Here is a 23,006-nt window from a genome sequence, read left to right as displayed (position 1 = left end):
AGTACTTAAATGTATAATTACACTGTAACAAGGACACCTCAAAATAAAGTGTAACCAAATACTCTAATGATAACATTATTTTTAGTGCATTTGTAGTATGTTTGTAGAAAAAAATTCCAAGTTGACCAAGAACAATGCATGTGGAAAAATATGTATTATATGCATTAAAAAAAAGATTAATGTATTTATTTTGTACAATAAAAATGTAATGTATTGTTTTAAGAAGCCAAGTGTTAAATAAATAATAGTTTCATTATTTACACTTTTAATACCAGACTTAATATTGACAAATATGACTGTCATGTAGATGTCGCACAGTTTTCATTTAGTCTCTGATGTTTTATAAAAACATAAATTAATCAGTCTAAAGTGATATTAAAGTGAAAGGTGCCGTAAAGCAAATCATGGGACCAGAGATCACATTTCTCCAATTATAGCTTCTGCAGCAGGCCTTGAAGGGCATTCATTCATTCATATCATTTCCATGTCTGTCTTAGCTCCTGAAAAGTATGATGCAACACGGGCCCAAATTTAGAATAATACTCATACTCCAGCTTGCCATTTGACATTCTAATTTCAGGCTTACAAATGATTGAATTTTTCCATGCAGACAATAACTGTATTTACTAACTGTATCTATTTATGAATAATGGTAGTTTCCAATATTTTACTTACCTTATTAACTGACAAGGAATCTACTACTAAAAGATAAGGAAAATTAATTTCGAAAGGAATATGAAAGCAGAGAATAGTGAGAGGTGCAAAAAATGCATGATTGTAAAGATGGAATTGAGTGAAGTACATGCAAAAGCAAACAAACAAAACTGAAGACAGTAATTTTAATGGCACTGTGGTACATGTTACAAATAGTGTTCTATGAAGAAAACATCACACAAAGAAATGAACAAAAGAGAGCAAAAAAAAAAAGAACAGAATATAGCAATCAAACAAAAAAATGAACGCGTTGACTTTCTATATCTGTTTTATTTGATGTTGACGTTTCTAGAAGAACTGCTGAAAAATACTGAAGAAAACAAAAATTTCTCCCTCAAAAATAAACAAGAAGTGACACAAAATCTACATATTTTAATAAAACGTAAAAATTAAGAGCTCTCCAACTATGTACCAGCTGTTAAACATTGAAATATTGACACTATTCAACCTACTTGAAAAAACTCACATACTGAGTACATTCATTTCTTCAGTTATGAAGAAAGTCTGAAACATTACTTACAATTTAGAAATTATAACAATGTTTTTTTTTTCTCTGAAGGTGGGAGATGATTGAATTTCACTACATAAAATAGTCACCTTAATACATTCTGTCTCTGTGTTATATAGTATCTCCTTGCACTGTTGGCTCTGCCAGAAGTTGTTCATACACTGTTTACTTGCATATTCCAACTATCATAAGACTCTTCATGTATTTATTTCTGTCTGTCCACTGAGGTGTTGTAATATGATTATATAGTGTTGATTTGGTTTTAAGGATTATATCCTTAAGTTCTGTTGCAACTCATTTACTCAGTAGCCCTCAGAACAGACCGTTATGCATTTCTATCACTTTTTCACCTGTCCAAATATTCCCCTCATTATTAAGCATTCATGTTTCTTTTCTCAAACTCAATCAACAATGATTCCCTTTGACCAAAATTAAGTCTAAGCTGACTAAGTACATTCTTGTCTTACCTGTAGCAGGCCATGTCTATAAAACTATTTGTATAAAGTACTTGGCAGAGCATTCTTCTGTAAAAACACCATGTGATATAATTCTGAAATATCTATGCACTCTTCTGATCTGTTCTGGCAGATCTTAAAAGTCGGTTGTTACACAATATTTCTGTTTGGAAGTAAGCTTCTGCTCTCTACATAAATTATCTGGATCATAGCTTAGTTGTCCTAAGGTAAAAACACTGGAGAAAAATCACTATAACATAACTATTTTTCAGGAGTGCTTGGCTTCCACACCTGGGCAGCACTCTTCTTGGCTGAAAATTTGGGCTTTGGGGCAGCAATAATACTGCCTCCTGAGGCAGAGTCAGCCCTTGCTGCTACGGGGTAAGAAGGCACAACATAAGAATTAGGGGCTGGTTGGTAGGCCAGTGAAGGTCCAGCTTGATATACTGGATTAGGACCTGTCTGGTAAGAGGGTGGGGAGGGCTGTTGGTAGGGAGGGCTTGGTGCTTGTTGGTAAGGATTTACAGAAGGCTGTTGGTAAGCTTGTTGGGGGTTGTATTCTTGTTGATATGGGACCTGTTGAGGATGTTGTTGATAAGAATTTAGAGCAGGCTGATATGTATTAGAAGTAGGTTGGTGGTAAAGACCATCTTGCATAGGTGACTGACCAGCCATCCCATAGGGTTGCTGGGCCTGTTGTGGCATAAAACCATAAGGGGGAGGACCTTGGTTATATGCCATTTGCTGGTTTTGATTTGGGGGACCTAGTGCTTGGGCTTGAATTTGGGCCTGGGCCTGAGCTTGAGCTTGAGCCTGGGCTTCAGCTGCTTTTTGAGCAGCAAGCTTTTCAGCTGCCTCCTTTTCTGCAGCAAGTTTCTCTGCTGCTGGGCCATAGGTAAAAAGGGAGGAATTCAGCTGATAGGGCTGATGCTTCATGACATCAAGAACATGAAGAGGTTTCGGGGCAGGTTTTTGCTTATCTTTGTTTTTGTTCTTGTTTGCTGTTGAAGGGCTAGAGGGGGGAGGCTGCTTGATAGCACCTGGTGGATATGACGGTGAATGAATTGGATTATATGCCAGTGGCGGGGGAGCCCGGCAATTGGATGAATATTTCCAGGAAATTGGCAAAGAAGGAGAAGGTGAAGATGGTCTTGCCTTATTCTGCACTGTGGTAGAGTCCACAATGTACTTCTCCATTCTGGATTGCCTCTTGGCGAACAGTTCAGCTCCTTTCCCTCTCAAGGCTGGCATCTCAAATGCTGACCCAAAACCACAGGGGTACATAGTACTACTTTTTGGAACAGGAGATGGCGCCTTTGTCCCAGTGGTATATGAGTTCATTCGTCGTGGAGGAGTGGGCTGAGAGCTCCGAGTTGGACTCCGTGGCTTGATTGGTTGGGGAAGTAATTTCTGGGATTCATTTTGGTTAATACTGCTAACTGAACTCTGTTGGCGTTGGGGTGCCCAAGCATTTACAGCCGATTGAGACTGAGATTGTGGTGGTGCCCACTGGCTCACTGGTGGCTCGGATGCCTGCTTTTGAGGTTTCGGTTCCCATGGAGGATGAGCCTGAGGCTGAGTTGGTGGGAGTGGCTGAGCCCAGGGAGGCTGAATTTGATTCTGTGCAGGTGTCCAAGAGTTCATTGCTTGTTGAGGATGTTGAGAAGCAGGTTCTTGTCCCCACTGTGGATGTGGTTGGGACTGGGCTGGCACTGGTGGCCAAGGATTCATGGGTTGCTGCACTGGTGCTGTGGGCTGAGGTGGAGGTTGAGTCTGCTGAGCCCATGGAGGCTGTGCTTGAATTGGACTCTGTGACTGAGTCCATGCATTTGCAGATGGCTGTGTTGGCTCTTGCTGTTTGGCCTGAGAGACCCAAGGTGGTTGGGGCTGTGACTGCCTCTGAGGTTGAGTCCAAGAAGTCTGTGGCTGTTGCTGATGGGATGATGCCCAATGTGGCATTAACTGGGATTGTTGGAACTGTTGTTGTTGGGTCCATGCTGGATGTTCCTGAGCTTGATTTTGATCTTGTTGCCAGACATTGATAGATGGTTGTGCCGGCTCATGCGGCTGAGACCATGGAGCTTGTGGGGTTGACTGATTTGGACTTGGTGCCCAAGAATTGATTTGGTGCTGAGGCTGTGGTTGATGTTTGGTTGGGGGTGAAGTTTGAGTCTGTGTTACCCAAGAAGGCTGAGATTGTGTTTTAGAAGGCACTTGTACTTCTGGAGGACCTTGAGACCGTGTCATCCACTGTGGCTGTGTTTGAGACTGGTTATGAGATGGGACTTGCAATTGCACCTCATTTGGACCCCAAGTACTTACTGGAATCTGCTGATGACTTTGGGTTGGAGCTGGATCCCATGATCTGACAGATGGGTCTGACTGCGTAACAGGTTGTGCGACAGGAGCAGAATTCATTTGCGTCTGGGGTTCATTACAGGTTTCTGGTTGCTGGTTCAGCTCCATTTGGGATTCTTGTTGTTTCCAGGCATTATCTGGAGGAAGCTGTTCAGGACAGTGTGAAACATCATGGGATTCAGGGGCCAGTGTAGGCTTTTCTTCAGACAACTTTGAGGCCCCCATTTCAGGGGCGGGGGCAAAAGCAGCATCAGCCTCTAGGGCTGGAGCTTCTGCAGGGGCTGGGTCACTGTTTTCGTTTTTTTTCTGTGGGATGGGTTGGTCAGTAGTTTCTTGTTGAATAGACCATGGGGGAGAAGCAGGGTTAATGTGAGGTTTAGGAGCTACCGGTGGTGGAATTTTGTGTTTCGTCTTAGGAGACTGAAGAAAGTTGCAGGCTTCAGCTCCTAAACTTAAATAATCTTCCTCTGGGCAAGACTCAACACCTGCCTTCTTGTCATTCCTGTTAAGGAGATTCAACAGAGCAGGATTAGGTGAAACCTTGGGAGACTCCTTGAAAGTGAACATAGGCTTATTGGCACTCCTCCTCCTTGTATCTTGCAAGATACCAGTCTTGATAGCAGGCACAGATATACGCTCATCACGGGAAGCAATCTGTTCACCTTGTCCCAATGAATACCCAAACTGTTCTTGATTGTCTGCACTTGATGAGGAGGAAAATGGAGGAGCCAGTCTATTCTGAACAGAAAATGGTTGGGCACTCCTGTTTGTGACTAACTGCTGCATTTCGTTTGGCATTTGCTGATCGAACATGCCATTCATATGATGTGAATACTGTTGCACTTGCTGTTGTTGGCAGTGTTGTTGCTGATTGTATGATTGCATGTGTTGGTACATTTTTTGTTGCTCGTAGTCTTGCTGTTGTTGGTATTGTTGTTGCTGGTGCTGGTATTGTAGCTGCTGCTGGTATTCTTGATACTGCTGCTGCTGCTGCTGCTGTTGCTGCTGTTGTTGATAGTACTGTTCTTGGTACTCCTGATCTTGTTGTTGCTGTTGCTGCTTTTGTGCCGATAAGCTGGGGTGTAGATTTACATCCATGTAATTCTGGGTCTCTTGTGCATGCATATAAGTCTGCTCCTCCATGTGTTGGTATGTTTGATGTGTCTCAGGCTCCTGCACCGCTTCAACAGGTATCCCCTTACGTCTCATCTCTTCATGTTCTGCTACTATGTCATCCATGCGCTGTTTGCGCTGGGCAAACATGAGGGCTCCTTTCCCCTTGGTGTCAGGTAGTGCATCCATACCCTGCTGGTTGTCAAGCTTGCGCTCTATCTCAAGTAATCCAGTATCCCAATCAAAGCTTACAATGCTTTTCTGGCCTGAGGCATTGGTAAAGAAATCCTCGTCAATTTCTGTTTCACTTGTGGCTAAAACAGTGAACTCAACAGTGTGCTCCTCTTTGTCGTCTTCGTCGTCCTTATAATCTGGCTCGTCCTCACCAGTACCGTAGCTTACAAGCGTATACTTCTTGGCCCTCTGTCTATGCTTCTTAAACATCAACACCCCCTTGTTATTAGGGTTGGGGGCAGGAGCCGACAGCAGGAGAGCAATGCGCTTGCATTTGGACTTGGCCTCTTTCACCTGCTTCTCTGAAAGGCTCTCACTGCGCCGGAGCCCTAAGAATGAGAAAATGAGAAGTTTAGATTACGGGTAGAGAGTGAGGTGGGTGAGGTCAAAAAGAAGGGCTGTTGATTGGTCCTGGTGGCCTAATTCACTGAACTGTGTATGAAGCATATAAATAGCACTGTTATGTGAGCAGCCAGTAAGTCATTTCATATGAGAGGACTTGAACTGGGAAAATACAAGTATTAACTGAGAACCCTGTAGCTAATTTTTAACTATTGTTAAACCAAATGCATAATTGTTTGTTATGCATCTGAATATACTGCATGCAATTTAGATTCTGTCAACTAAAACTAAAAATGCATGACAATGTGTATCAACAAAGTTTTTAAGAGAGTCATGGCTTGTCTGCTAATCAAATTATGAATCCCTGGTTTAACAGGAGTTAAATGGAATTCACGGATCTCCTGACCCACATTACTCCCAATGACCCAATAAGTCATTCTCAAAGCAGAGATTTGACAACACCATCACCAATTAACTAAATCTCTGATCCATGTATAACATCCAGACATTAACATAAGCCAATTACAGCTGAGAATGTGTCAAGAGCACGTTACTGAGGTTGAGCCAATAGCAGACACAGCAGAGAAAAAAGAGGGAGTAAAAATAGCCCCGGGGCACTGTGTGGGCTTGCTAGTGGCAGAGCCACAAGCCCATATGTGTAGCTCCAAAAGCTGCAAAAAAACACCCTACCCTATTCCAGTCAATATACATAGAAGTACTGCAAGGCCCCATATTCCCACCAGGCACCTGTGTCAGTCCTTTCAAAATAGATTTGGCTAAAACTTAGAGAGAATAAAGACTTGCCACATTTCTGATTCTTGTCTTTACAACCTCAAGGTGGAGATAACCATAGATGAGTGCTCCTTCCTTTTCAGTGCTGCTAAGATGGCCAATTTTAAAGGATCGGGTAACAAGCCAGAGTCACACATGCTGATGTCTGTCAAATGCATGGCACTTCTGCAAGCATCATTAGCATGCCCATGTTTTATTCTTAACTACCAGTCATGTCACCCTGCGAGCCCCCACCCATTACTGCTACTGTGAATCATAGCTATGTTTTTTTAAATCTATCTATCTATCTATCTATCTATCTATCTATCTATCTATCTATCTAAAATCCATAACAAACATTTGATATTAAAAGTATTACTTAAACACTTATTCATGCTTTTGCTCACAAATCATTAAAAGCATACATAATACAGATCATAATACAGTAACGCAATACGTGACAATAAACAGGGGTTAAAAAGAACCATACAAACTGGACATGAATTGCGCTGAACATTTTTTAAACTATAACTTTAGAAATTAGAAGCGCAAGCAATCCACAGCTGACTCTGTCAGTTCACTGATGCTATATCTATAACCTAAGCTTTTAAAATAAGAAATGATTGCTATTCTTGAAAACAGATACTATATCACACTATAAGAAGAAACACTGAAAATCAGATGTTACTTACTGGAGTGCCTTGCCCGGTGCTTGTTGGGCTTGTTGACCTCCCTCTCCGATTCGGAGTCCCACTCCTCTGAGGGAAGTCCAAAGGACACAGATGAGGAGGTGGGAGCTTCTTCAGTGTGCCCTCCTTCTTCCCCACCAGAATCCAACCGTTCACTGGCCTCTACCCCCTCCTTTCCTAAACTGCTTCCAGATAACTGCTGCACTGTCACCTCCACCTGTCCTGTCAAAGCAGGGGGTTTGCTAACCAACACACCCCACTGACCAAGTGGTTGCCGGTCTCGACGGGGTATGTAGAGGGGGTTACCTGGAATAAATGAGGTGGTGGTATAGTTGACGCTCTCATCCGTCTTTCTTTGATGGATGTCTCCCACAACTCCACAAGCACTGCCTAATGCAGTACAGTATGGCTCCTCCAGGGTGGTCTTGGAGAGCGAGAGCTGCAATTCAACCACAGATCCTGGGGTTACATCCAAACTGGTGTCTCCACCACCCTGGGCATTGGTGCCTCTACTATTATTCCTAGAAGCAGGTATTTGAACTTGGGTCCGAACCAATCGAGTCCTCGCTGGACACTCTCCATCACTGTCTGTCTCCCCATAATATGCTTCATCCTGGGACTCAGAGGTGTATAGGTTCTGTGGCTCGTGAGGCCCGGATGGAGAAGGGATCCGAAAAGTGGTACTAACCATTTCAAAGCTCTCTTGAGGTGGACTACAGCATCTAGAGGGAGGAGATCATGGTAAAATCACATTATCTGCAGTTAATCCGTCCATTTTAACACCAAGACTTCACCAAGCAAATCATTTATCGGAAATGAGAAAACTACCTAAGTTTTCAGTTACCATTGGGAGAATCACTATTTGACCATTTTATTTTTCTGTGAATCACATATTAATGCCTTATTAATCTAAATGAATCTTGGTAAGAGATTCTGTTTTTGATTGCACAGTGGGTGATTTAGTACGTGTTTAGTATTTCAAAGGTCAAGACAGGCATAAACAAGACATTTCATGAACTATACTATAAAAATGCAAATAACTGTACAGTTTAATGCATGCATCACAATATGTCGCATCTGGTCTAGAATGAGTGACAGAAGAGGAAGATAACCTTTAACACTTCCAATATGAAATGAAAAAGCCATATCATTTTTGCCTAAAAAACCTTATTGCACAAATCAACGATGTAATGCATTGAAGGTAAACATGCAACCAGAGTGCACCAAAGAACATTTGTCCAAGCAATAAAATACCTTTTGACAAGCAGCTGTAGACAGTCAGCTGAGGCCTCAATGAGATCAATAGCGTCTGAGAGACTGAGGTTTGAGCAAGGCTTTCCATTCAGTGACACCAGCTCATCATTCTCACACAATCCAGCTACAGCAGCGGGACTACCGTCCTCTATCTATAAGATAGATAATAATCATGCATTCATTAAAGGGTAATTTGAGCAATTTAAAAAGACATCATTGAACATAAAAGTAAGGGTAGACATTGCAATGTATACAAAAAGTGCTTTCCGTAAAAGTATCATAGTAGCTTAAGGGACAGTTCACCCTAAAAATGCACCCACAATCATATACAAAGAGCTTATGAATAATCATAATTGTTGGGTGGAATATGATTTCATACACTAGAAAAGCTCAATTGACTCTTAAAAAAATAAAAAAAACTCACTTCCAGTGTTTTTATATACTGTGGAAGTCAATGGCTACCAGCAACTGTTTGTCTCCCAACATTCTTCAAAATATCCTATTTTATGTTCAACGGAAGAAACAAACTCATGTAGGTTTGGAGCAACATGAGGGTGAATAAATTATGACAGAATTTAAATTTTTTGGTGAACCATCCCTTTAATACAGATTACTGAAAAGAGGACAATACATTTGATAATAAATTAATACTTTCTCAGAAAAAGAAAGGCAAAAGCATTTACACTAAAAAATCAATACTTTTTTGTAAAACACAGTGTGAACATGTATATTATTCTGTACATGGATGAAAAAAGAACTATAAGCCCATCCTTGTTTCATAGACAGTGCATCTTAATTTAGACCAAGTGTCTCTAATTTACGCATCACAACAGCTGCATGTCAAACGACTAAACAGCCATTAGCCTCGCAAAGAGAAGCAGAGACACTTCAACATAAGATTTAATATCAGCCATCTGTAACTTTGAGGTCATCACAAATCAACTCTGCTATAAGGTCAAGTCATAAAGCAGAGCGATTGTTCGTTTAAGATTGCCGTGTAATTGTAGAGTCTCTCTGCTTGATTTAGCACATGGTATTATTGAAAATTTTATGCAGTAACACAAGATACTAGCTAGCAAGCGAACTGGAAATCTATATCGAACTGCAGATGAAATCTTTAAAGTGTCTTAATGGAGGATTCATGAAAAAAAGTAACAAAGAATAATTCAGTCCTCAGATGACCTTGTTTATTTGGACAACTTCATTACAAGCCACTCCCAAGTATAATGGCAGTATTATGAGAGCAAATCTGCCAGTGATAAATATCTCCACCTAAAATAAACTTCTTAGATAAATCACCAGAGATCATGAAATTACGGATGTCATCCCATGCCTTCTGAGGTCATAACTTAAACTGGAGCAATTTCAATCAGGAATTGTGAGATTAGTTCCTCAGTATCACAGCTCATGTACACACAGCTGCTCAAGCCAGATGGAAAATAACACATTTGCATGTTTCATTTGTGTTGACAACCGAAAAGGCTGACCGAAACACAGTACAATGATGATTTTCTGTTGCAGATAATGTGTACTCTGTGCATTTCAAAAATGTGGGGTAATATGTTTTTCATGGATTTTCACAAATTGTTTTTCTAAAGAAACATAAAATATACAATTACTTTTTGATTTAGTTGAATTAGTTTGGCATTAACTGCATTTACTGTGATCGATACCTGGCGACAGTAAGCTCAATTCGGTCCAGAAATTTGGTCACAGCCCCTCTCCTAAATCTCTAGGAGAATTTGCTTTTCTAGTGCATGAAATCATATTCCAACCAACAATTATGATTATTCATAAGCTCTTTGTTCATCTGAATCCCACATAACTGGAATTGCAGAAAACTACTGTTTGACAATGGAAAATTCTGGGAAAAGGGATATATTTGACAAATTTTATCATGTAAATAAACTTTGTTACACCTCAAATGGTAAGCAAATTTACATTGATGTTAAATAGCATATATAGCTTATACGCATGCTGTTGACTGACAGTTCTTGGATCCAAGACAGTTGGTGTCTCCATCGACCCCTGGAGGTTAACAAAAGCTAACATTGTTGTAATATTGCTATCTGTTTACTGATGCCCAGGATCCAAGTACTGTCAGTCAACAGCATGCGTATGTAAGCTCTCTATTGATATATTTAACATCAATGTAAATTTCCTTACCATTTGAGGTGTAACTTAAAGTTTATTTACACACACAAAAACACACACACACACACACACACACACACACACACACACACACACAGACACACACGTCTGGTTTGCCATCCTTGTGGGGCTCTCCATAGGTGTAATGATTTTTCTACTGTACAGACCGTATATTCTATTGCCCTACACCAACCCTACACCTAAACCTACCCCTCACAGGAAACTTTCTGCATTTTTAGATTTTCAAAAAACTTAATTCTGTGTGATTTATTAGCTTGTTTACCCATGGGGACCTCAATTTAGGTCCCCACCATGACATGAGTCCCCATGAGACTGTGTGTGTGTTCAGGTTTAAGTCCCCACCAGAATACAAAAACAGGTACACGCATCGCACACACACACACACACACACACTGACTCAGTGACTTCCTGTCTCTGACAGGAAGTGGAGAAACACACACACATCAGTATAATATGCCCTTTTTAGGCAAACTAGGACGTGAGAGAATGTGGGGGAGATGATGAAAAAGTGTGAGCGAGAGAGTGAAAGACTAAATGCAGTTCACACATCTCATAGAAGCGCACACTTGTTCTTTATTTTGAGGTCGTGTTATTTACAGATGTCATTTAGTAAGTTAGTACAAACTGAGCCACGAGCGACAGCAACACACACACACACACACACACACACACACACACACACACACACACACACACACACACACACACACACACACACACAAATATTAGATATTTGCAAGGCCAGCTCCATAAAGAGTCTTTAGAGGACAATATAGTTCCCATTAATTACCACTATGGGGCAGTGTGCAGTCAATAATAGACACCCCATTCAAATACATTAATGTTATTCTTAGATGAAAAATAAACTACAAACTAAAATATCTGACACTCACAAATGATCTGCAGAAAGTTTCTGTCTCCAGTGGCTTCTCTTCTCTTACTAAATATTTAGATAAAACTGTACACCTACAAATATATGTCCAAACTGCACAGCACTGCCAAAGAGGAGAACATTTTTCATGAACACACAGCTGGGCGTCTGCAGCTTTACAACACATTATGGTGTAAATATTGTAAACAGCACGTGCTGATATTTCCTATTTAAACTCATTATCAATCTGGCCTAAATACGGCTCCTCAAACTATTATGTTGCACATTAACAATCCTTAACCAAGCCTTATAAAGCCACTGGCATGATGCCCAGTTTAAAGGTGAAGGTTCTTTAATTGAATAAAACCATGGAGCTGTGGGATTGTTATGAAGCTGTAGAGGAGATGGAAGAGCTCTGGTCACCGTATAAGGGCTTTTCAGAGGGACAGAGCATATATAATCGCTGCTCAGATGGACAAGAGCCGGCAGATTTGAACACAAACCTCATCCAAAAAAGGAGGGGAAAAAACCATCTAGCATTCGTACTTGTGACCACAGTACATCTGATTTAAACTTTAGGGGTGACAATTAACAGGACATTTTATTTTGAATATTGTAATATTCACTCTTTGATGTTTTCTCCAATTTCGGATGAAGTTTGAATACCTTACAGAATTCCAGCTGCTGCTTTTAACAGTGCATAAATGAATAACAACACTACATGTAGCAGATAAAAAAAAGGCATACATCATTTAAACACAGAGTATACATTTTACTTTATGTAAGGACACAGCAGAAATGCAGCTCCAGCGTTTATGGTATTTGGCTAAATAAATGCTATAGATCTAATTGTTTATGAGAATACACTGTAAAAAGTACAAATGTGCAGTTGGTCTTCTGTACGAAACAGTTTGCATAAATGTGTTAAATGTGCACTTGTAGTGTTCTTCAAAACACACACACACACACACACACACACACACACACACACACACACACACACACACACACACACACAGACACAGACACACACACACACACACACACAAGACAATATTTTAAAGAGTGTTGGTAACCAAAATGTTGCTAGTAGCTATTGACTTATAGTATGGAAAATTTAAATATTATGAAAGTCAATTGGAACCAGAAACTGTTTGATTACACACATTTTTCAAAATATCTTCTGTAAATATCTTCATTTATCAAAATATCTGTGCTCTACAGAAAAAAGTAAATAATGACAAAACTTTCATTTTTGGATGAACTATCCCTTTGAGAGGGACAAAAAAACAAAAGTTCAGCTAACTGCATATAATATAAAATTGCATGTGCTTTTTTATTATGTTAGTCAACACATCAAAATAAGTGCACTTCTTTAAGGATTAACACAAATGTCAAGATCAAGAAAAGATCAAGGTAGGCATTATTACAAAGCGCACTTTTAAGAAACAGTAGTTGTTTAAGTGACATTTTATTTAATTAATATTGTATTATCTGCAAGTGCAGTTTTTTAAATACACTGAAGGCATGAAGTGCACTACATGTTTTACATGCTTTACAAGGAACATGAAACACATTTTAGGTCATCTGGCTTTTTTTTTTTTTAGCATTAGGAGATTTACAATGTGAGGAAATCCTTTGTTATCAACACAATACATTTTATTAACATTGCAAACACTGTGCTTATACAGTTGCAATACATACTGTACTAAAAGAGTAAAATGTGCTTAAAGAGCCAAAATGTTATTTAATTAGTCAGTTCATGCAAGTGAAAAGGGTGAGCGTGTAAAGCTTGAAAAATAAATGTTGCTTCAAAGAAGCCATAAGCATGCGTTATTCAACACTTTGATTTTCTTTTGTTTGAAAGCAAGGCTGATTGCATTATAGGGCATTTGTTTCTTGGACATTATGATCAAACATTATTTGGCACGAAAAAGTGCATTTTAAATGTAACATTTTGGAAGAGAAAGTCAAAAGCACAATTAGTTTTGTTCCCATAACCAAAATATGTAGTAAATGCAGCGTGCTGGAAAGTTCTCTCGGCTACTTCTGCCTCCTACAGCTTAAAGCAATTATCTCTCACTGTTTCCAAAAGACATTTCAGGTAAAATGAACCATGGTGGTCTAAAGACTGTCAGATTCCCATTGTTGAATATAGATTAGCTGTAAATGGTGGACTTTCATATGAGAGTTGGGTAGCAGTTTACCGCAGCACACAGCAGTGAATCCAGCTGTAATGTTGATAGCTAAATGACTTAAGGTTAAGCATAACTCCTTACTACAGATTGCTGGACGCCTTCCATCGATCTAACGGTTCATTATGAAAATGTTTTTGTACGTGCATGTTCAAAGGAGACTGTAGCAATCTGTACTTTTAAGGAACTCACATTGGGCCCTTTGTATAAGCCAAAAGATCCATGGTGTGCTCTAACTGTACGGCAGAATAAAAAAGCAGACCATTAGCAACCTAAAGACTTTTACAACTATAAATGCACAGTATATATGAGAATGAAATATAAACATAACATACATGAATGCATAATATCCTTGTGAAAAAGCAATGTGCTTTTTAGCACTAAATGTGCACTCGCAGTGTATTTAAAATCTTAATAGTACATATTTTTTTTTAATCTGTATTTGCAGATAATGTAATATTACTTAAACAAAAGGCCACTTAAGTGCACTTCAAGAAAGACATTTTATGACTGTTTCTTGACACACTTGTAGACTTTTAAAAAGTTTTTTTAAGGTACATTTTAAAAAATAGATTTTCTTAATAACCTTCTGTTGTGCTTTAAAGAAGTACACTTTTATGTGTTTACTAACATACTAAAGCACATGTAAAGATAAAGTATGTTAAATGTACTAAACATCATTATAAATTGCAAATACATTTAAATAAATAACATACAAGTTCTCATAGAAATGAGATTAAAGTCATTTTAATTTACCATAAATGCTTGTCAGTACATTCGGCAATCCAATCGCAATAGAACTCAAATGAAATTACATATAAAGATGCACTTAAGTTCTACTTAAGTGGGTAAAAGCACTCAAAAGTTCATTTAATTGAAATTAATATACACTTAAACCATAATACATTTACATTTAATTAAAATTGGATAATTTAATTTCATTTAATTGGAACATGCAATTTTTTTAAAGTATATTATTTCCATAATAATTATAAGTACTGAACACCATGACCTCCATTATGTATCGCACTGAACAGATATTCATCATGAACAGTATTTCTCAGCTTCATGTCATGTTAGTTTTTAAGGCATGTTTCTCTGCCGAGTTTGCTCTTAGTTGAGTCAGGTAAAAGTTATGTCTTCTAGATGACTTAGAGGAGCACGGGGTCACTCCACGAAGATGGAAGCACGTATCTCTCTCATGACAGCACAGGCAAATATTCGACCGCTCAGCTAAAAGTGTGAGCTTGCATATGTCTCATGTAAGCGTCAAGTCAGAAACTATACAGATCTAACAGAAAATGATCTCAGCACTCTAACAGGAAAAAACTAACAAACATTGCTATCAGGATTAATATTGCGTTATTATGTATAATATTGGATTACTATTAATTAGGTTATTACTAACGAAATAGTTCACCTAAAAATAAACATTTGCAGAAAATTTGCTCACCCTCAGGCCATCCAAGATGGAGAAATGTAGCATTCCATCACTTGCTCACCAACGGATGCTCTGCAGTGAATGGGTGCCGTCAGAATGAGAGTCCAAAAAGCTGATAAAAACAACACAGTAATCCACAAGTAATCGACATCACTCCAGTTCACAAGTTAATGTCATGTGATGTAAAAAGCTGTATGTATAAGAAATCACTTTATCATTAAGATGTTTTTAGCTTCAAACCATGTCTTCTGGTTAAAACAGGAGTCCATATTACTCCAGTAAAAAAAAAAAAACCTCATCTAGCTGAATCAGAAATATGCACAGATCAAGCACCGTTCACAAGTGAAAAAATATAAAATAAAAAACACTTCTACACAAATATGTGGGCGGATTTTGATTTGAGAGGACAACAGGAGATGGACTTTTTCACTAGAGGAAGCATCATTATGGATTATGGACTGTTAGTCAGAAGCAACCGTTTTAAGTTAAAAACGTCTTAATGATGGATTTGTTTCTTGTAAACATGCAGCTTTTCTCTTCACAAGACGTTAACTGGTGGACTGGAGTGGTGTGGATTACTTGTGGATTACTATGATGTTTTATCAGCTGTTTCGGACTCTCATTCTGACGGCACCCATTCACTGCAGAGCATCCATTGGTGAGCAAGTGATGGAAAGATACATTTCTCCAAATCTGATGAAGAAAGAAAATCATCTACGTCTTGGATTACCTGAGGGTGAGTAAATTTTCAGCAAATTTTTAGTTTTGATCAAACTATTCCTTTAATGGTAATGAAAATAATACTCGTTATTTATAATTCTGCTGTTACAAGAAAAGATAAATCACAGTATTTTTCTGAAGCGGTTATACTGTACGTCCCCTGCTGGTCAACAGTGGAATATCAGTTTTTCTGAAACTCACTGGATGACATCCTGACAGCTACACTGGAATGATTGATGGGGAAGTGATGTGATAGATGAGCAGGATTTATTAAAACAAGGACCATATTAATCAAATTAGATGAAAATAAAATATACACAAACACCAACAGATCTTTATCCATCCAGAGTGAATTTTAGAGTGCATCTGTTTAGAAGTTACTTAGCAGCATGTATGCTTCTTGTTCAATTATGCAGTCCTGATATATATATATATATATAAAAAACAGCCAGATGAAAGTCTTAGATTTATGAGTCAAGGCTCTGCATTACTCCAATAGTGTTGTATTTTAAAGGCAGACTTTTAAAATTATAATGACACCAAAAACAGAAGCTTACTTTGCTGGTTATAGTTTTATGAGGGTTCAACTTTAGTGCACTGTAATATTATTACAAAAAGTCAAAGTTTGCCAATTAGGAGTTTGCCAATGCTAAAGTCTATAAGCCATTATAAGGACTGAAACCTTACTAATGGCAATTCAAGTTTTACGGAATTGTAAAATATGACTATATTTTGTGAATAATACTTTATGGAGCAACAAATAAATGAGTTTTTCAGCTGAGAATGACATGATTGCTTAACTACCTGTACACTGACCAGGAACACATATTTCATGCAATATGCCCACCAGGTGACTTCAGACTCACGTCTAGTCTGTTATTGTTGATTTGTTGGTCAGTTCCACTGACTAGTACTTACCATACATATTTGAGCATTACTTTTGGTATGCTGCCTATTATTAGTTACATCAGTTACACGTAGAAGCAACCTGAACAAATCTATTCATATTTTATGTGAAGAGGTACTGTCATTTTTTAAAAAGTTGTAAATAAAACAAAGCTTATGTTTTCATGATATCATGATAGCATGTTTTACAAGAAAATACCATTTCCTTCTTGAAATTTTCATGTTTAATACAATGTGTTAAGTGCAGTTTCTTTGTAGCTTCCTGTGACGTTTACTAGCAATTTCTGAGTGAAAATGGTTTCAAAATCCTGCACCAATTTATTATTATTAATGTTATTATTATTTTCATTGTAAGTTATGGTCCTTTAATCTGTGTGGCTTTCCAATGATATTTAATAAAATAGCATTTGTAATGTTAATGTTCCAGGCAAAAAAATAAAAAAATAAATAATGAAATACATAAAATAATACAACAACAACAACATTTTTTTTTTTTTTTTTTTTTTTTTTTTTTTATTTAAAAATAATTCGTCAAATTCTATAGAATCAGCACAAATCTGTTAATTGTGAAACAATTAGATTGAATCATTTAAAAAGTAAGAACATGGTTTAAAAATGGCTAGCTGTGGACCAAGAAAAATTGTACGAGATTTTGAAAAGAAAATTCTATGATATGAAAATTCTGTCATTATTTACTCAGCCTCCGCTTGTTCTAAACCAAACAAATGACGGTAGCCATTGACTTCCACCAACATTCGTCAAAATATCTTCTCTTGTGTTCAGCAGCTTGAGGATGAGGATGAGTAAATGATGACAGAATGTTCATTTTTGGGTGAAATATCCCTTTAAGTATATTAGTATGTTGGTTAAAACCGTGTAATCCAAATGAATGGAAATTCAATATGCAATTAAAATGCATAATCTTAAATATTAGGCCTAAATTGTTCAGTGTGAGTAACTGAGCATAGTGAAAACAGTGTGGGTTTTTAAAACTCTCTTTCTGCAAGCGATTCCATTTACCACTGAGCATAGAAACAGATATGGAAAACTCCCACTAAATTCTGAATCGCAGACATGCTAATATTCAGTACAACAGCACTCCTGCTAGCGCTATATTGCTTAAACATTTTACCCTCTTTTTAAATACCATATTTCATAGCCATGAAGAGCTTTTAAACGTGTTAAGCTGTTACATAAACAAAGCATTTAAGTATAAACACATGTCTCATGGGGTCAGAGACTGTGTTGACGGGGGTGCTGATTATTTCCATATAAATCATTATGAATACAACTTCAAGCATTCAAAATATGCACATGTTCTGAGCTGACACTCGCAAAACTTGCTGATATAAGACGTTTTAGTAATTCTCACGTTATCCCTAAATCAGTGTTTCCTTTACAGTTAAAGATCAACTAATAATTCCAGCCGCTGGAAACTAACAGTTTAGATTCTTCTTGATATCTAGTGATGACAGATCGCCTGAACTTGGCCAACAAACTTTGTTAGCTTTGCTGTGACCATATAAGGACCCTTGCTCGAGCAGAGCCTGCGCAGCACAGATCTGCCTGTAAAATTCAGCCAAAGAAAAACAACTTTGCCAGTGAACATTTATCAAAACAACAGGCCAATCTGAACTCCGCGGGTGGCCACTAAGACATGTTGTCATCATGCAAGAATCCAACTCAACGTTCATTTACAACATTGCCCAAGTGTCCAGCACAGACAGTTAACCATCGTTATTTAACTGTATAAGAGAACTACATTTATAAAAAAAACTCAAGTTTTGACAATATAGGCTCAGCTTTGTGGTTACAATTATCATGCACATGTAAACTCAAATGAACATTAAACCCACCTTTGTCTAAAACAACAGGCCAATCTGAACTCCGCGGGTGGCCACTAAGACATGTTGTCATCATGCAAGAATCCAACTCAACGTTCATTTACAACATTGCCCAAGTGTCCAGCACAGACAGTTAACCATCGTTATTTAACTGTATAAGAGAACTACATTTATAAAAAACCTCAAGTTTTGACAATATAGGCTCAGCTTTGTGGTTACAATTATCATGCACATGTAAACTCAAATGAACATTAAACCCACCTTTGTCTAAGAACAAAACTTTCAAGATGCCTACACGTAACAAACTCAAGAAAACTTGAAATGGGCTGCTTAAGCCAGCCTAAGATGAGTTCCTGTTTGAATCTGATCCAAGCTGGTGTTTATCTGATAAACCAGTTGGCATCCTAGTTTGACCAGCTAAAAAAAGTGCCTAAAGACCAGAAAACCAGCAGGGTCCTTTGAAAGTGCGTTTGTGTGTTTCGTTATAAAACTCAAACAATAAAACTAATTTTAGAAAGAGCCGTAATGAAAGAACAGAAAGCAATGGATATTCATCCTCGTCACCAGGTACTATAAACTGCGTTATTGTTGAATCTTCATCAGTGGTCTCACCTCGAGCAGCTGGATTGGATGTTGAGGGTCTTGAGCGCTCTGGCTGAGTCTGAATCCCCAGGGCGCACCGCCACACAGCGTCACACACGCAAACTCGCCCGTGCCCATCCTCCTGTGGCTGTCCCTCCAGTCTGAGAGAAGTCAAGCTTCTTCTGCGATATCTGAGGCTGCCTTCGGTGGGTGTAAAGCCACAACAGCTGGAGTCCGGCCCTCTTTTCGGCGTCATTCTTCAGAGACCATCCTGAGGAGGGTAACTGTTCTTTACTCAGGTTTAACCCTCAAGCATCCTTTGGGACAAATTTGGACAAAATTATTTTATATAAAAAAAAATAATAGTTTCCTTAATCTGAGGTGTACAAGACGTGGCTACTTTTCCTAAATTTGCCACCTGAACACACACACACACACACACACACACATTGTGTTTCCATGTTTTATGAGGACATTCCATAGGAGTAATAGTTTTTGTACTGTACAAACTGTATTTTCTATCGCTCTACACCAACCCTACCCCTAAACCTACCCCTTACAGGAAACTTTCTGCATTTTTAGATTTTCCAAAAACTTAATTTTGTATGATGTATAATCTTGTAATCTTATAATCTTGTTTCCTCATGGGCACCTAAAAATGTCCCCACAAGGTCACAATTTACTGGTATTACTATCCTTGTGGCGACATTTGGTCCCCATAATGTGATAAATACCAGGTGTACACACACACACGCACACACACACACACACACACACACACACACACACACACACACACACACACACACACACAAACAAACAAACAAACAAACAAACAAACAAACAAACAAACAAGCAAACAAACAAACTTCAAAGTCAGGAGTACTACAGCCATAGTGGCTATTTTTTGATATTTTGATATTTTTATGCCATCATATGTCACCAGATGTCACCAAAGTCTCCAAATGTTTAGGTTTCGGCTGTTTTTTTTAAAAAACGGAAGTAAAAGAGATATTAAATATAACAAAAATAAGCATATTTTAGATAAAAAAATATGGTACTTGTACTGTACAAACTGTATTTTCTATCGCTCTACACCAACCCTACCCCTAAACCTACCCCTTACAGGAAACTTTCTGCATTTTTAGATTTTCCAAAAACTTAATTTTGTATGATGTATAATCTTGTAATCTTATAATCTTGTTTCCTCATGGGCACCTAAAAATGTCCCCACAAGGTCACAATTTACTGGTATTACTATCCTTGTGGCGACATTTGGTCCCCATAATGTGATAAATACCAGGTGTAACAAACAAACAAACAAACAAACAAGCAAACAAACAAACTTCAAAGTCAGGAGTACTACAGCCATAGTGGCTATTTTTTGATATTTTGATATTTTTATGCCATCATATGTCACCAGATGTCACCAAAGTCTCCAAATGTTTAGGTTTCGGCTGTTTTTTTTAAAAAACGGAAGTAAAAGAGATATTAAATATAACAAAAATAAGCATATTTTAGATAAAAAAATATGGTACTTTTAGAGGGAATTAAATTTTAAAAAACACCAAAAAAAAAAAAATTCATAAATTGATCGTTTTTATTTTATTGAAGAAAAAAATTGGGATTATTGGATTCTTATTACTAAAATAATATGCTTCAAAATACATACTTGCAGTACAAATGCAACTACAATGTAATTAAACTTCTATTAGGGAGTTTAGAGTAGCCTACTTTTTTGATCCATTTCGGTATGACTTAATGGAACTGATCTTTTTTACAGACTATGATATTAATATGTAATTTCAGAATTAGTTCTATTGTCTTTTAAATATGGTTAAAGTGCACTGCTGAGTGTAGGTTTACTGACAAAAGATAAATAAATGAAAAAATATATAAAAATAAATAATAATAATTAAAAAAGTGACTATGAAGTTTTTTTTGTGTACAAAACTGTCTAAAATTTAGATTTATTAATTATTTTTTTTGTTTGTGGAACTCTGTCCTTTAAAATAAAATAAAATAAAATGAAATAAAATAAAATAAAATAAAATAAAATAAAATTAAATAAAATTAAATAAAATTAAATTAAATTAAATTAAATTAAATTAAAATAAAAGGCAAACTGTTCTCGGGACAAGTTGGGACATATATGTTGGTCAAACTAACAATTCATGTTAGCTTTTCCACTTTTGTTGTTTCATGAATTGTTTTGTTTTTTAAATATTGCTGAAAAGCCTATAGTATATACTATATGTTTTTTTTTGGTGTTTGGCTTAGTGTTATGTTAGAATCATTATTATACTCTTATACCTTTTGTTCTTTAATACTTTGAATTGTTTTTAGCTTTATTTTTTGTTTTTCATTTAAATGTTAAGTTTTGAAATTGTGTTGCATGCATTTGTCATTTTTATTTAATTTCTTTATTTTTAAAATGTGTATAAGTAGTATTTATAAACTTTTAGCTTTTAGTTTTGGATCTGTTTTTAGTTGTTTTAATACTACAATTGATTGCTTCTGTTGTCCTCATTTGTAAGTCGCTTTGGATAAATGCGTCTGCTAAATGACTAAATCAAAATAAAATAAATATACTATAATGCATTTTAAATACAAATGTTTTTGGAACAAATGTTTTCTAACTATTTCATATTTACACGATACAGTTTTTACACTATAAGTCAGTTAACAGCTTGTTTCCATTGTGACTATGGACAGCATATCCCACTACACTTTTAGTGAAGTCAGCTATTGAAGTCTCACAGAACTAGAGCCAAAGGAGTGTCACTGTTAAGCAAGATGTTCATTAGCAAAATCAGATTAAATCAATCAGAGGGGCAAGGCCAGAATATTTAACATGCCTAACGCCACTGTTCATATATCTAAGAGGTAATAAAGATCTGCACTAATATAGCCTACTTATTATACTGCAGTATAATAAACTTGACAGATCAAGCTGGACTAAAGCGACTGAAGACGAGTCAGAATCAAAGACCAACAGAGAAAGAGTACTGCTTTAGAAGCACTTCAGAAAATGTCGATTCAAGGCACCATGAAGCCAAAAGAGTTACATACTTTGCATCTTCCATATCTTATAATACAATATATCCTTGTAAATAATAAGTGTGCTAAATTGTAGGCCTATTTAATGTGCACTTGTAGTGCATTTCAAATCTTAAACGTACACTCTAAAAAATGCTGGGTTAAATACAACCCAGTGCTGGGTAAAATAGAGACAAACCCAGCAATTGGGTTGTTTTGATCCAGCGGTTGGGTTACTACCCAGAAGGTTGGGTTAAACATTTAATCAAACCGCTGGATCAAAACAGCCCAATTGCTGGGTTTGTCCCTATTTTACCCAGCACTGGGTTGTATTTAACCCAGCATTTTTTAGAGTGTATAAAACTATCTTATGTACTTGCAAATAATATAACAAGGAAATAAAAGTTCACTTATGTGTATTACTTTAGAGTAATTTTTAAATAAAATGTGCATAAATTACACTTAAACTCATTGTTTTAATAATCATTTGTCACGCTTTAAACAAATACACATTAATTAATGTGTTGCTATGCATACTAAAGCACATGTAAAGTGCCTGATTATAATTTTAATTACACATAAATTAAAAAGTGCTAAATCGCAACTCCCTCATTACAAATATTTTTAAATACATGACATACATGTTTCAATAGAAATGATATTAAAGTATATTTTAGTTTACCACTCAATACATTCAGCAGTACAAGTTAACAATCATTTCAAACAGAAGTAATTGTGAAACAAGATGTACTTAAGTCGGGCAAAAAAGTACTCTAAAGGACTTTGCAATGTCCC

General features: G+C 37.1%; 1 protein-coding gene across 1 annotated transcript; it reads right to left on the bottom strand.

Moving 5' to 3' along the window:
• Positions 1–825: 825 nt before the first annotated feature.
• synpo2a (synaptopodin 2a) lies at positions 826–19,320 on the bottom strand. Its single transcript, XM_016245965.1, has 4 exons — positions 19,203–19,320; positions 8,439–8,590; positions 7,188–7,906; positions 826–5,711 (listed from the first exon to the last, which is right to left on the bottom strand). The coding sequence occupies exons 1-4, from the start codon at positions 19,308–19,310 to the stop codon at positions 1,939–1,941; spliced, it is 4,752 nt and encodes a 1,583-aa protein (XP_016101451.1). The 5' UTR covers positions 19,311–19,320; the 3' UTR covers positions 826–1,938.
• Between the last annotated feature and the right edge of the window lie 3,686 nt (positions 19,321–23,006).

The sequence above is a fragment of the Sinocyclocheilus grahami genome, unplaced genomic scaffold (assembly GCF_001515645.1).
Source record: "Sinocyclocheilus grahami isolate Dianchi unplaced genomic scaffold, SAMN03320097.WGS_v1.1 scaffold776.1, whole genome shotgun sequence".
NCBI classification, from domain to species: domain Eukaryota; kingdom Metazoa; phylum Chordata; class Actinopteri; order Cypriniformes; family Cyprinidae; genus Sinocyclocheilus; species Sinocyclocheilus grahami.
The sequence above is the reverse complement of the archived record's forward strand: the minus strand, read 5'-3'. Positions and strand labels throughout refer to the sequence as shown.